The 17104-nt window shown below is 31.8% G+C and overlaps 1 protein-coding gene across 1 annotated transcript in view; it reads right to left on the bottom strand.

Moving 5' to 3' along the window:
* Nucleotides 1-2262: 2262 nt before the first annotated feature.
* The window catches only part of LOC145303486 (uncharacterized), a 57451-nt gene continuing 42609 nt past the window's right edge, over nucleotides 2263-17104 (bottom strand). The window contains exons 10-13 of the mRNA XM_080144897.1: nucleotides 16340-16429; nucleotides 12860-13107; nucleotides 8150-8385; nucleotides 2263-2400 (exon numbers count right to left, since the gene is read on the bottom strand). Of these exons, the coding sequence (XP_080001023.1) occupies nucleotides 2263-2400; nucleotides 8150-8385; nucleotides 12860-13107; nucleotides 16340-16429 (712 nt within the window). The remainder of the gene's footprint in view (nucleotides 2401-8149; nucleotides 8386-12859; nucleotides 13108-16339; nucleotides 16430-17104) is intronic.

Below are 17104 nucleotides of genomic sequence, written 5' to 3'. Positions count from 1 at the left end.
ACTTAGACTAGATTGATTTTACTAAAAAGAAGAACAAGTGACTTAAGTAAAACTTTAAAAATAATTAATAGCATTTATGGCAATGGTGGACATTTTATTTATTTATTTTTTTTTAAATATTTCTCTTCAACCGAGAAGATTATCAAGGCTGATTTCCAAAAAGTACATTTATTAACAAAGTGAAATAAATTTTTGTTTATAATATTAGATGAATATTTCTAATAGAGTAATATATTTTTAGAGCAAGTTGCCAGATCATATTAAGAACATAATTTTAAGATAAATTCATAAATAATCGTAAAAATAAAAGAAATTAAGGAAATATTTTTGGAACTATCAGATAGAGTATTTAACAGAATTTAATCTTCATATTGATATTGTATTGATAGTGTAAATGTCTGCAAAAAAAAGTTTAATTCACAAGATTGTTGAAAAAGATGTCGAAAAAGGAATAATAAGCACATTGGAATCAAGTGGAAGACTGAGATTATACAATAGATATTAATGCTGAAAACAGCTGAAATCTTAAGGAAAATCCTTGAATGTGGAACCTAATCCACATGAGCTACAAACGTTAACCAGTTATATGAAAACTGCAACAGAAGTAAAACAAAAAAATAGAGTAATACCACATGGAACAAAGAAAATTGAAACTGCAAAATTCTAAGTTAACTATCTCCCTCTCTAAAAAAATATGATAGTGTCAGCTTAGACTTGTGCCACACTAAATAGTTGTGAGAAGTCAAGGAAGATAGAAAGACTGAGGAGAGAAAGTACTGAACAGATCTCCATTGGATGAGTGTGAAAAGGACTAGGACCTTGGGGAGGCTAGTTGTTACCAAAATCCCAGTGAAGACCAATGGTCATTGTGAGCGAGAAGTTAATGGTAAGCAGCTGTTACGATAATGCAAAAACATTTGCAAAGCTTATCGAAAGCAGAGACTTATTGTCACCCAGATTCCAGGGAACATCATTGGTTAATTATCAGTGAGTAATCTCTGATAATGACCTGTGTGAGAACTCCTAGTGAGTACAAATAATAATAATAATAATAATAATAATAATAATAATAATAATAATATAGGCATGATCTGAGATTTAATCTAATCGTATAATAATACATGATAAGTATTGTTTTTAATTTTACTTATATCTTTGACAGGTTATTTCCTTCTATCTTGTGCTTCGCTTTTGTTTTTACATACATTTCTATTTTAGCTATAGTATTTATTATTTAGCTCACTAATGCAAGTGAAAAACCAATTTAACCTCATAGATAACAGATTTCATATTTACGGACATATAATACATCCGCTTTTATTTCATTTCTGTGCCCTAATATTACCCTCTTGATTTCTAATGCTTTGAAATCTAATTCTTTACAAGATATTTAAGTTTTCTTGCTCCACGTAATACGGTTTATGGAGTTTATCTGATGATGTAGAGTTTAGCCCCCCCCCCTTAAATTATAACCAGTACATTAACCAAACAATTATTTCCATTTCATTTAATTCAGATAATTATATGTTAACTTGCTTTGATTATTTACTGTTAAATAGGCTGTAAATTATATCCAAACGTGTAGAGATAAAATAAGTCTACCCTTAAATTTAAACTGATCATTAAACTGAGCAATCATTTAAGATCTGTTAATGGTCTGTAGAGTGTATCCAACATACTTAAAAAAAAAAAAAAGTAAACACAAGGTAAATATTCCCGGGCAATGACAAGACGGTATGGCTAATAAGTTATAATTTTATTCTAGCAGAGTGATCTTTGATCATTCCACTAGAAAAAAATTATTTTTTTAAAGATATTATATCATATACTTTAACATGATGTAATGACTCATTGTTAAGGTATCAGTCATTAGTAACATATGATTTAGATTCGTAAATTTATTTTGTCATTATCAATTTAGAAACCATTATAAAGATTACTGTGTAGTGATTGAAGCTTATAAAATGAGTAAATATTCATCAGTAAGAAGTTGCAAAATGGTTGAGGACACAAATCATGCAATAAGAAAACCAAGATTAAATCCAATCATATCTATTATGTTTACTTATGTACTTATACTGTTGGGAAATTATTGGATAAAATAGCAATTTGTGTTCAATGAATTATGTACAATAAGTATTGTACTTTAGTATCAACCAAGTTGGGGGGAAAAAAAGGGAAAAATCGTGAGTACAAAGATATCCATCTAAAATATATCAAAATTGTTTGCATAATGTCACAATATATTTTCAGTTGCTGTATCTATGCTTGGAAAGATTTACCAGGGTGGATCTCAATATCATTCCAAATTGTTTCAATCGGTTTGTCATCACATTCAGATTTTATGGTAGAAACATCAAATTCCATATTTTCAGCAGTTGCCATATTATTAATCTCATACTGAAACAAACAAAAAGATAACAATAATAAAAATGAATAAGACACAATACTTTGTAATATGCACACACACACACACACACACACACACACACACACACACACACACACACACACACACACATATATATAAAGTTGAACGTCTGTGTGTGTGTCTGGTCACGAATAGGCTCCTATATGGTTGACTATTATAGAAAACTGATCACATATAATGATAGAAGATATACTGAGACACAGGAATGGGTATGTTTGATCTGGCATAATGATGATTCATTAAAATTGTGGGGTCTGCGTACGCACCTGGTCCACAAAGTATGGAAATAAAAAATTAAAAAAAAACGTTTACAAGGGTTTTTGATATAGATGTACATAATAATACTTTGATAAGTATGTTTTAACTTAAATGGGGATGGTATAATAAAATTGTGGGGTCTGCGTTCGCGCCTGGCCTCTATAGAATGGAAATAGGCACAAACTTTAATAAAGACTTTTCATATCTATCTGCGTAAGTATACTTTGATAATTATGTTTCAGTTTGAAGAAATATGGTATAATAAAATTATGGGGTGTTCGTTCGCACCTGACCTCCATAGAATGGAAATATGTCACAAAGTTTAACAAGGTTTTTTAATATAGATCCATAGAATATTATGATAAGTGCTTCAGTGTGAACAGGTATGGTATAATAAATTATGGGGTTTATCTATTTTATTTTTACTTTCATCATATTTTTCTTTGGTTTTTATACCCCCAAATTCGAAGCTATCTCTTTACAACCCTTCCTTTTCATAACCTATCATACTTTAATAAATCAGAGTTCATTTTCTGCAGACTGTTTTTGAACCCAGTCAACGATGGATACTACTTTTGCTAGTATATATATATATATGTATATATATATATATATATATATATATATATATATATATATTATTTAGTTTAGATGAACATGAAATGTATATATATTTTATTTAGTTTAGATAAACAAAATCACCATTAGTCATAATATCATAACAATAAATCTACTGTTTCAGCCTAGAAAGACTTCATCAGGAGACAATATGTATATATATTGGTGTGGGAATGATTAATTGGAATTGAAATTGGGAATCATAAAAATCAGAATTGTTCGGAATTGAAAAAAATTGTGCCCATGTTCTGATGCCTAAAATGATTTGTTTAACTTTTTTAACTTAATTTTCCAGTAGTATTAACAATAAAATAATAAATATTTATTGATTTTAAACTACCAATTAAAATCTATAGATTACACACCCCTGACAGGTGTAGTTTTGTTTGCAAAAATATATGCATATATTTAAGCACATGGAGTTTAACCATAATCCAAAAATTAAAAAAAAAAAACAACAACAACTCTATAGCTGAATATTTAGATATTTTTAAAAAATCGGAATCATGAATTTAGAACAGAATCGGTAGCTGTATCAAAATCAAGAAAAATATTGGAATCATCTCATCACTAACATCATACTGAAACAAATTTTTGGAACTACATTTCTGAATTTTTGAGATAAGGATTGATTATTAAGTTTTTTTGTATTCTTCGAACTAGTGTTCTAATTTTGAGTATCATTCTTACACTGTTTCAATGTAATCTCTGAGCTTCTGTTAGATGTACCTTGTCAAATTTATGACTCTTTTTGTCAAACTTGAGAATCTGTGCAGAATTTCGAATGGAATCCTTTATTTAATTCACAGGGGTAGAATGTTCTCGTTTTGTCAACCATGACTGAGTAGAGATCCTAAGTAATTCACAATTGTATTTTTGGTTGCTCACACTGAGGATTGAACCTTCAACCCTCAGAAGAATATCACCTTTACAACTGAATTTTTCCACTGTGCCATAGATCCTTACAAGCTGGAGATGGTGTAAGAACAATAATCTGTTGTCTTTATTTTTCCCGTGTTTTTTTTTAATTGGCTTTATGAAAAACAATTGTTCCCAAATCAACTGAAAGATAAAACTCCCAAATCACTTTGATTGACAGATAAAAGAGTTTTTGTTTAAATTAAATCAATAAATTCAAAACAAAATCACTTAATCAGGGTTTAATTAAGAAACTATGTTTTTGAGAATTATGATACAAATCTTTTTTTATTTTTTATAGACAGTGACTTCAAACATAACCTAAGCATCATAATATTGCAGCCATATAAAAAAAAATGTCAATTCCTGTCCAGAATTATCCCTATATTAAAAAACAAAAATAAAGAAAAATCTATATGATGTACATACTCGGGACAAAATGAAAATATATTCTAAAAATCATGTAAATTGATCAAGTAGTTTTACTTTTATAAAGAAAATCATTTTAAGTGATTAATGGGAAATCATAAGTATTAACACAAAAATCTCACAATTTTGAAGTATTATTATTGAGTTATCTCCCTTTGATTCTTGACATTGTTTTCAAAATGTTGACATGAGACAATCGCTCCTCAGTTACTCATAAAATTTAATTTTCCTATTTAAAAGTAAAACTACTTCATTAATTTATGTGATTTTTGGAATATGATATTTTTGTTATGTCATGGGTATGTACACCATACAAGTTTTTCTTTATTTTTAATATTTGGAAATTCTGAACAAGAACCAAAATGCCAGTAGCTAAATTTAAAGTAAGTAGTTTGGTTTATATTACATCTGTAAAATGAAATAATTTAGAAAAAATAAAAATAAAAAAGTCAGTTACTCAATCTCTCTATTTTAATACAATCAAATTTAATGCAAAATAAATTTAATGATTAAGGACAGTGCCAGATATTTCATGGCTAGCAAGTTTGTGCCAGACAACACTATGAAAAGCCTTTAATATGTCAAGAGCTATTGGCATAAAGACACAGCCCCATTGATCATCATCATATTTGGTTTAACATCTGCTTTACATTCTGCAATATACTTTAACATGCCAGCAAATAATCTTGCAGGGCAAGATCCGTATTGTTTGTCCCTTTCTTTAGGTATAGGCTATGTGAGTGAATTAGGTTGAGGAATTAGGTTGACAAGAAGGTTCTTGCGGAATTTTTAATTTTGATTTCAAATGATGTATTTTTAAATAAGTTTTTGCTATAATACCGTTACTTTATATATCACTTTAAAGAGCATTTTTCACTCTCTCTAATCGTTTAAATTACAATCATTTTAAAACAATTATGTCTTCTTTTTAGAAGGTTAAATACAAGATGGGAAAAAAGCAAATTCGCACAATTTTCTAATTTCAATTCAAGCTAGATTAAAAAGCTGTTTAAATAGCTCACGATATCAATGAAGTCCAGGAACCACTACTGAATGCATAGCACAATGGTGGTTTAAAAAATTTTGTGGCGGTGATGAGAATCTTGAAGATGATGAGTACAGTGATTGGCCATCTGATGTTGACAACGATCAATTAAGAGCCTTAGTCAAAGCTAATCCATGCATAACTGTTTGAGAACTTGCTTTTGAATTAGACGTAACGTATACGATGATTTCCAACTATTTGAGAGAGAGTGGAAAGACAAAAAATTTGATAAATGGGTACCTCATGAACTGAACGACAACCAAAAAAAATGCTGTTATGAAGTGTCATCTTCCTTTCTTTTATGCAACAAGAACGACTCGTTTCTTGACCAGGTTGGAACTTGGGATTAAAAGTGGGTTCTTTATGACAGCTGGTGATGCTCAACTCAGTGGTTAGATGCCAATGAAGCTCCACAACATTTCCCGAAACCAGAGTTTAACCAAAAGAAGGTAATGGTGACAGTTTGGTGGTCTGTGACCAGTCTCATCCATTACAATTGTCTGAATGCAGGTGAAACCATTACAATAATGTCAACAAATGTATGAAATGCATCAGAAACTTCAACAACAACACCCAGCATTAGTCAACAGAAAAGGCCCAATTCTCCTCAACGAGAATGCCCGACCACATGTCACTAAACTGACTCTGCAGAAGTTGAACAAATTGGACTATGAAACTCTGTCTCTTCTGCCATTCTCCCCAGACCTCTCTCTGACCTACTGACTATCACTTTATCAAGCATCTTAACAAGTTTCCACACGAGAAACGCTTCAAAAACCTAAACGATATAAAAAAGGGCCTTCAGTAACTTAATCACCACTAGAACGCAAGATTTTTACGTTACTGGCATAAATAAACTTGTTTTGCGTTCGCAAAAATATGTTGATTCTGATGCTACTGATTTCGATCAACAAATTTTTCGTTGAGCCGAGATATGTTCATCTGAATTTAAAAGTTAAAAATGGCAAAAACTTTTTTGTCACCCTCATAGTAAGGTCAAGCTTAGAAACCATGTAAGCTTCAACATTTCAAAAATATATGTTGTTTTTGAAATGTCATTGTAGGCCCAAATTTACCTTTTTCAGGAATTCTACAATTACCTACTCTGATTTGTCAATCATTATTTTTATTGGATTCTTCATATGTACATTGTGGTTATATGTATAGAAAAAATATTTGAAAATAAAGTTAATTTAATAAAAAACAAAAACAATAAACACGCATTTTTTTTTAAAAGATAGCTTAAGTCCAGAGAGTGAATGCAGTATTGTGGTGAATGAAACTAGTTTAGGGAATAGACAAAGTTGACGATCCCCTTTCCCACACCACCCTTTTTGACCTCATGTATAATCATTATTTTTTTAGAGGATTTTGTTATGAAACATTTTTATGAAGATAAATATTTTTATTGCAAAACATTTTTGTAAAATTTTAAAGAAGATCACAGTGTAGTATCTGTTCTGATGCTCCACTTAAGTTAATTTGTCCTTAGTCAATGTAGGAGAAACCCTTCTACACTAAGGCAATTTTTATTTTTGTCTACTTTCAGAATGTCCCTTTTTGAGGGAGCTGGTTTCCTCCCATATTAAAAACGATCTTGTGTCACATTTTTGTGGAGAAGCAAATAAATAGCAATAATTTCTTCAGCACCTTCTACTAATAATTTACTTTTAACTATCTCTTGATGTGTTGTACGCTTGTTTTTAACTGCAATCCTCATTTCTCCTACAGTTGTTTTTCTCTGTATGCAAATTATGAATAAGCATATAATATTGACTATAGTCATGCACCTGGCAGCTCTGGCAAATGACCACCAGACATTGTAGGCAGTTTGATCTAGATAAGTACAAGCATTTATCATCATATATCATGAGTTAATCGTTGATCATAAAATAAAAGTGTTGCACCATTAAGCAATGTTGAGTCTGGTCAGTACTAAATGAGTAACCATTTGGGAATACTGGGTGCTGTATCTGCTCTCAGCTTATTTCAGCGTTATTTCCAGTCATCTCGGACTTTGGAATCAAGCAGTGTTGATTCAGGAGATGTGTAGTTGGAGATTGCACAATCCTTGCTTCACAATTAATGCACAGCTATCCTTACAGAAGGTATCCATTGTCTCTCAAGACTGAATGGAGGCTATAGTACCATGACATATACTGACAACATTTTCATTTTTGGGGAAGAAAAAAATCTTGACCAAATATTGTTTAAAAAATCTTCAACAAGAATTTCAGGAATTTCTGAAAGTTTAGTTGAAATTAGCTTTATCTATATGAACAAAGAGTTATGCAGTGACTTAGAATAAGACAGTGTTGTCATTTGTTTTTAAACTGTGCAGATAAATTAGTATATGGATAAAATACAAAAAAAAAGATTTTACAATGAATTTTTATAAGAAACATTCATACAACTTAGCTTTGTTGCAAATATATTTGAGATCTACTCACAGAAATTCCTCCAGCACTATCCATTTGAAATGTTAAGTTGATTGAAGGACTGGAATCTGTCCAAAAATACTGATCAGGATTTGATGTTGTATTGGAATCAATGTCTGGTACAATGTATTGCGAAAAGGAAGGATCAGTTGCTCCAAAATCTGAAGATGAGCAGGTGGCACTTGCTGCAGGATATTTATTTGGCACAACTTGTGATATCTCATCATCATTAGTGTTAAAAAGATGTGCTGAAAAAAAAAATAGAAAAATATAACTCATTTTAAGTAAAATGCTATGAGATGAGTAGTCATTTAGAATATTACAAATTAGAGCACCACCCCAACAATGCATGTGCACATGAATTAAAGGAATTAGTTATAGTTTAATTAATTAGAAAGCAACTCAATAATAATTTTTGTGGACTGTATAAGAGCAGACTTGGTGAGAATTGAACCTCAAACATAAAGTTTTACATTGTATGTTTGTGGAAAATTCATTGCAAATACTAATTTACCAAATTACTTTGTTTCTTTGTGTTTTTCTATCCTCCAGATGGTCCAGTTAACTGATATTTAGATGGCTGTAATCTCTTTCTAAATAAGAAAAACATATATTTTGCATTCTTAAGACATGAATCATAATAAATAAAAAAGAATAATGTTGTATACACTGCTTAGGTGCACTACAACTCATCAAAAGTACATGTGAAGTGCATAGGATAATGTACAGTTATCAGGAAAATGTATAGTGTATGGGTCATGATATACACCTGTGCATGTGTATAGAAGGAGATATAAAGTATAGTTTTGCCAAATTTTGAGAACCATGGTGTTTTAATAGTTACAACATCCAAACATGGAATCTTCTTTACAATGTAAAAATATGTAAAGATGTTTTCATATTCAGGCTAAAACTACTTTCTTTTAGCTTTGCTTTGCACTCTCTCTCTCTCTTGCTCTCTTTCTCTCTCTGGCTCTCTTCCCAATACTGGCTAGCTGGTAGTCAGTAAAAGAAAAGTCTTCCTGTTAAAATTTGTCTGTAGATAAAATGTTTGCAATTAAATAAAGTTATTAAAAAGCCCCCAAAATATATATTTCACTTGTTGTGGTTATCATTGTCACATTGACAAAAATAACAAAACTGGCTTTTAAAAAAACATTTCACTGTAAACATTTTGTCTACAAACAACTTTTAATGGGAAGACTTTTTTTTACTGACTACCAGCTAGCCAGAAAGAGAGCAAAGCAAGGCTAATGCAAAGCTAGTAGTTTTAATTTGGATATGAAAACATATTTACAGATATATTTTTTTTTGGCCTAGCTTTGCATTAGCTTTGCTCATCTCTCTCTTCTCAACACTGACTAGCTGGTAATCAGTAAAAGAAAAGTCTTCCTGTTAAAGTTTGTTCATAATCTTTCCAAAAATCATGAGGACTGTGCTGTTTTCTGACTTTGTAGGCATGTATACACATCTTAGATACATGAAGATTAAAAAGGTGTTCAGGATTGTTGTTAGTGAGATGGTTAATAATTGTGCAGATGTTTATTATATCATCCACTGCAGAGAATTTTGCTATATAAACCTTTTGTGTGGTACAAAGTAAATAACATCCGCTTATAAGCCACCTTTAGTGATCAGAATACTTGATAAGCTGATCACAGCAATTGGTTAGGGATAAATCCAAATTGTGAGGTGGTATGAGTCTATGAGATCTTCCAAAGTTTTTGTTTCTCTGACACAGAATTTCTTCAGTTTAACAATTCATCTAGCAATACTGAGTGCACGGTAGTTGTCAAGAGATGGCAAGGAAAAATTATATAACAATTGATACTTTCTTTGATAAAATTAGAAAGTGATACAAGAGATATAATTTTTGATATTTGAGTTACAAATATTATCCCGTACACTTCAGCTAGTAAATAGCATAATGAAAATGGAAATTTTGACAGACTAGCACAAAGTGTTTTCATAAAATAACAAGCTATGTTAGTATTTACATTGAAAGAAATACTACTGCCATAAGATAAACAGGTACGGATAATATCTCAAGGAAGACGAATGACACTGCCTTGTAAAATTCCAAATCACCTTTGGCCAAGGTGTAGCACCTCTTAGTTTCTCTCTGATATTTTGACGGGTGATCATACAGAGAGTAGATAGAATTCCTCAATCATGGTGAAGTGGCGAGAGACACTGTTGAAAAACCAAACCAGATAGAGGGTGTCCATTGGCCCTACACAACAATCTTCTAGTGATAGTATCACAAACAAAACACCCACATCCAATTCGTCATGAATTAACATGGACGTAGTAAGGCTCAGCAAACTGTCATGAGAATGCTCATGTCAGTGCACAATCTGATCTATCTGAATATAGTGAAACTACTGATGCTTCTGAATTTTTGAGATGAGGATTGGTTATTTGTATTATTATTCATCGGACTACTGTTCTCATCTTGAGTGTGATTTTCACAACGTTTTGGTTGATATAACCTCGGAATGGCATAAATAACCCTTCAATTCGCTTAAATCCAATTGTGCGTTTCACCCAATCCATTCCAGTTTTTTTAATCAACTACAAAACGAAATAAAGCGAAATTCCCTTCAAGTTTTTTTAGTCAACTACAAAACGAAATAAAGCGAAATAAAAAATGGCATAAATAAACCTTCGATTCGCTTAAATCCAATAGTGCGTTTCACCCAGTAGAAAACATAGAACAAAAAGGAACGTTAAAATGCCATTCCATTTTTTTTTAGGCAACTACGAACCCAAACTGATGTTCTTCATACTGTCCCTTGTGAACAGATCCGCAACGGTGTAAGTGGTAGCGGGGGTAGGAGGAATTTAATAGAGAGAAAAGATTTTACAACTTCCATTGATTTTAATCGATTTTGCCCGTGAACTCTCACCAGAAAAAATATAGGAATTCACGATTATCGAGGAAGTGTAGAGGTAATAGGCCTATAACACACCTCAGATAATGTGCTGCAGTTTGTGCATATTATATTTGCATAAAATGTCTTGATTTTCAATCCTATTAAGGTCAATATCAGAGGGAAAAAATGAGTTCATTTTGTATATATAGGGATTTATATAGGAAAGTGATCCCCAAGCTAAAATGTTAAATTTGAATTATTTTAAAAAAAAATTCCTTCTTTCATATTATCTTTAAAGGCCGCTGAAATGTATTAGCCCAGAAAGTAGATTTTGATTTCTTTTTAGGAGGTAAACTATGCTTGGTTAGGTCGAAACCCAAATATTTTTTTTAAATATCTAAATTGATCAAGTAGTTTTTTTTTAATTAGAAAAACATATTTGCTTTGTTTTTTATTTGTTTGAAAACAATTTCAACTTGCAATGAAAAATACAAATATAAATAATTTTGGACATTAAAAACACAGTTTTTTTTTAAAAATCAAGTTCTAGTTTTAACCACGCACAACTTGGGTAAAGAAAATATTTTAAAAAAATATGTAAGTGCACTTGAATAATCAGCACCCCCACTTACAATTTTTCCCTTTTTGTTTATTTTCGGCTATTTCTGCAGATTATTAGACACTAAGCTACCAGATTAAAATAAAAATTAAAAGAAATCAATATTTAAAGATTTGGAAGGTGTTTTAGTTTCGTATAGAACATTCTAGTAAATGGATCCCCCATTTCCAGAACCAATTTATAGCCCCAATTTGACGTTGGCTCCTTCAGACCCCCCGCCATTATTATTATTTTGTTTTCCATTTTTTTGCGACTATTCATTTTGAGAAAAGTTTGGTCTGCACCCCCTTCCCCCGTCATTATTTTTTATTTATTTATTTACGACTTTTTAAAGGGTGTTTTTTTCATTTAATGACCCACACTATTTTTTAAATAGTACTAGTCTACCCGTTAGCCCTTAAAGGGTAAGATGAAAAATGTTCAAAATAAAAAGTGATTTTGAGATTATATTGTCTTTTATTGTCTTGAGAAAACATTTTTTTAAGTGACGAGTGAAAAAAAAAAAAAAAAACTCAGGAAGCCTCCAGTACACTACTACAAGCACTAATTAAAATTAAAGAGGCCATACTAAAAGCACTTCTAAAACCAAATTTCTACCTCTTTGAAGAGAAAATATTTTTTAAGTAAGTCCTGAAAAAAATAAATAAATCATCAGAATCCACAAGAGCGCTACTAAAAGCAGTACATATGGTTATAATATGATGATAGTTATATATTGTATATTTATATTTAAATCAGTTTTTTTTTTAACTCGCCAATGTTAAATTACATTTATTTATAAGGGAAACATGTTAAAATAAGTTAAAACAGAAAAATATGACCTTGTGTATGCTTTAAATAGCAGCAGTGGCTTTTTATATCAGACTTAAAACTGGGTGGCCATGAAATAAGTAAGAAGACAAATTTTTTGAAACCGAAAGTCACAAACCGAATGGACGGTTTAAACAGCCAAGCAAGCTGATCTGAGTTTTATAATTATATATATATTTATGGAAATTGCTCCAGACAAGGCATGAAACCATTTGATTTAAGCAACTAAAACAAAAATACTACCTCAAGATCAAAAATTAACCAATGATTAGTATTAGATAGACGGATTCCAACCTAAAAACAACAATTTTTCACTCTTTGTCAGAAACCTCTCATGGAATGTGAGAACTAAAGGACAAAATAAGGGAAACAAGAGTTATGAGGTTGATAAAAGTATTAAAGTGTTTTCATACTTACCATCATCTATATCATCTATATCAAACACTTTCTGAACATCTATTTTTCTGAGATAATCAGTAAGTTTTAAATCTTGTGATTTTTTTTTCTCGGAAGCAGCCATAGCAATTAACATGTTCTTTTCTTCTGTTGGTAGAATGGACCACATTTTGGAAACTTTCCCTGCAAGGTCAATGTTTTCCACAGTTTCTTTGTTGGGTGATTGATGTTTAACTTCTTCGACAAATTGTTTGTAAAACAGGAAATACCTAAAGAAAATAATAATCTTTATGAAACAAAAAAAAAAAAAAAAAAAAAAAAAGGAACATCTAAGAATATCTTTATACTAGCTTTGCCCTCGCGTAAAATACGCTTAAATATGGTATTTTAATTTGTCCAGATTTCATATATACTATATTAGAATTATGATTTCAAAAGTAAAAAAAAAGTATTTTGGTGCCATTAGCTAGAATTGAAACTGTAGCATTCAAAGCTGGTGAAGTTACCATTGTACTAACATGGTATGCATATAAACTGAATAAAAATTAACTAAAATGAATGTACAAGATGTTTAATAACTTTTAGTTTTGGAGGAGATAGAGCATGAAAATATGGAGACAGCCAGACAGACAGACATATAGCCGTTTATATATTAGATAAATAAAGCAGAGTTCTCTTTGTACAAATTGAATCATTGTTTTGTGGCAGTCAAATAAAAAAAAAAAATCCTATGAATTGTATATATTATTTTTTATTTTTATTCCATTTTCACCCCTAACAAGGCACAGTGCTACTTTGATGTAAGGGGCTACTATCGGGGCAATAAGTTGTAGGGTTGCTATGTGTTGAGCAGCAAGATGTCTGTTCACATTACACTTGAACTTCTGCATGCCAGTGTAGTTGGGGAAACAAGAAACCGGAAGGGTGTTCCAAAGTCTAACAGTTCTGGGGAAAAAAACTATTATAGTAGAAGACGTTCTTACATCTAGGGATCTCTACTGTGTAGGCATGGGATTTTGTTGCTTTGTAGGGGGCGGGGGGGGGAGGTACAAGGGTTTGTAGTTAGTCAGAGCATCCATGATTAAAATACTTGTAAAACAGGTAGAGGGATGCAACATTTCATTGATGTGATAGAGGCTGAAGCCTACATGACAGTTCAGGACCTATCAGGTTGACGACTCTCTTTTGAACCCTGTCAAGGAGTGAAAGTGGAGTGAATGCACCAGCCCAAATGTGACAACAATACTCCATACATGGGTGAATGGTGGCCTAGTAGGGAAGAGAGAACCCAACTTCCTCGCAGAGGCCCTGGCAATGCTCTCATTGTATCTGTTCCAACTCATATTCCCTGTGGATGTTAAGGTGAGGAGTTTGAAAGAAGTACTTTTAGGTAATGTATCTTTAGCCATAGTTATTGGTGGTTGAGAAGGTTTCTTGTAATTATTAAAGGAAACAAGCTTACTCTTGGCAGCATTGAATGTGACCATCCATTTTTGTCCCTATTCAACCACAGATTGGAGATCTTCTTCTAGTGTTTCTGCCATTTCCTTAGATATATGTTCATTTGTTTTCCCCTTGTGCCTGTTATAGTGTGGTGTCATCAGTAAATATACCCATCTCAGAGACAATTTTATCAGGGAGGTCATTTATGAATATTAGGAATAATAAAGGTCCAAGGTTAGACCCCTGAGGTACACCCACATTTATATAATATTGTTTAGATGTAGGACCGTCGAGGGCAATCTGGATTCTTCTCTTATTTAAGAAGGAATTAATTATGTTAAGTATTCCTTCAGTGAAACCGTAAGATCTGATTTTCCAGAAGACCATCATGCCAAACCCTGTCAAAAGCCTTAGATATATCTAGGACTACTGTTCTACCCGCCCCTGCATTGTCCAGTATATGGTATATACGTTCAGAGATTACAGTTAGGATATCTGTAGAATGGGCTTGCCTAAATCTATATTGTTGGTCAATCAGAAGTTTAGAAACTGTGAGGTGATAGACTAGAGCTTGGTTATTTATGGACTCAAATATTTTGGCAAAAACCTGGAGGAGGCTAATGAGACAATAATTTAATGGGTCAGTTCTTTCACAAGAATTTTTGTAAACTGGTACCACAGAAGCAGTTTTCCAGCAGGCAGGAAATCAAGATTCATTTAGGCATTTGTTGTAAAATTTGGAGAGGATTGGAGCAACCTCAGCGGAGCAATTTTTAATAGCAAAGCCAGGATGAGATTGGGTCCACATGCTTTTGAAGTGTCTTGGTTTTTATGATATCATGCACCTGAAAAGGGGTGATTTTCAGATCTTCTAGTGTGGCATCTGTCTGCAAAGAAAAATTGGGGATTGAGTGGTTTGCTGGGTCCAATGTAGAGTTTGAAGCAAACTGACTGGCAAACATCCACAGGGAATATGAGTTGGAACAGATACAATGAGAGCATTGCCAGGGCCTCTGTGAGGAAGTTGGGTTCTCTCTTCCGTGCTAGAAAGTTACTTAGCCTTCTCGGTTGCTGAGCAAACAACCTCATGATTGTTGGATAGTGGGAGAATTGTTGATTGCCTATTATTTACTACACTGTTGTAGATTTTTCAGAAATCACGGGTTCCTAATTTCTGTGTTTTGATGTGTTTTCTGGTGGTTTCAGTGTACTCTCTCTTAGCTGTTGCTATTTCTTTCTTACAATTATTTCTAGCTTCTATAAACTTTTGTCTGTGTGTACTGGACTTATGTCGGTTAAATGCTGCCTTTGAACAATGGCAGCTGCACAAGTAGAAGTAAACCATTGGGGAGAGTGGGGTTTGCTATAGAATTTCCACATGGGAACATGTATCATTTCTTATTTTGCAATAGTTTTTTAAATCCTATTTATAAAGATATTTTTGTTTTGAAAAAGAAAATAACCAGCCATTTTTAATTTCAGCATCTATACTGTTCATCTGTTTTGATAACGTCATTATGTGCAAATGTGACTCTTGAATTGTACCAGTTATTATTGGCAAAATTAATTCATCTGAGGGTGTAATTTTTTCAAAATTCAAACCTCATGTATATGTCTAAAGATCAGCTTGATAAACTACTGGTTGAAATTTCGAAAAATGTAGATATTAGACTGACAAGTTGTTTAATAACTATTTTGACATATTATGTCGAAAGTATCTGTTGGATAATGTGGAATAATTTTCTATTTTTATCAATCAATAAGCTCAAGTTTTAAGTTGCAGGAAGAGTTAATCAATTTCCCTCCCAAAAAAAGCAAAACTGAACATGATTATTATACAAGTAGAGAACTGTGGGAAGTGACAATTTTATATCTATTAAAAATAAATAAATAAATAAATATCTCTTATTTGTTGTATAAAGGTTGAATATATTTGATATATAATTTAGAAGGGATCGATCTGCAACAATATTGTAAAAATATTAAGTTCAGAAAAATTTATAAATTTTAGGCTTCATGCAACATTTATATACCAGCCTCCATCATTTAATTTCTTACCCATCAAAATCCAAGCTATCATCATTTACTATTTCATGCATCCCAAGGTCAAATGATACATCTTGTTTTGACTTTGACTCAGTAAAATGCCTGTGGAATATAATAAAAACAAACAGAAAAAAACAAATCAGTTATTACTTTTTAAAAGTTAGAAGATGGTGTATATTAACAATATCAATGTGAAGCATGCAAAAATTAATCTGTATAGGATAGATAATAAAGACATATTTATAGAAAATTAGAACAATATCTGTCCCAATGCAATGCCTTCATTCAATCTAAAGAGACAATGGACACATTTATAAGGGTAGTTGCACATGTAATTGTGAGGCAAGGGTTGCGCAATGCCTAATCACACCTCTCTTAAATTGGTACTGTTTGGGTCCAGTAGCAAGGAGAGGCCCAAGACTGACTGAAAACAATGCCAAGATAAGCGAAGAGTACATATGGCATCTGAAATTCACAAATAGTCACTCAGATTAGTACTGGCCAGGTGCAATGTTACTTATCCATCTCAGGATGGGTAAAATTAATTCCCCAAACAGAAATGTTTTGCATCACTTTTATGTCCCTTAAAGAAGATAAAAAACGATACTAAACTCTATATTTAAAAATTATTATTCCAATTTTCATCAAAATCCATTAAATGATTTTGATTCTAAAAATTGTCTAAAATTTCAAGATTAAACTTAAGAAGAAATTAAAATTAAGGGAACTTTTAATGACTATTCAATGCAAATCTGAAATGTTCGGATTTTCAAATTG

The sequence above is a fragment of the Euprymna scolopes genome, chromosome 2 (genome assembly GCF_053919585.1).
Source record: "Euprymna scolopes isolate OS-2025 chromosome 2, ASM5391958v1, whole genome shotgun sequence".
NCBI lineage: Eukaryota > Metazoa > Mollusca > Cephalopoda > Sepiida > Sepiolidae > Euprymna > Euprymna scolopes.
The sequence above is the reverse complement of the archived record's forward strand: the minus strand, read 5'-3'. Positions and strand labels throughout refer to the sequence as shown.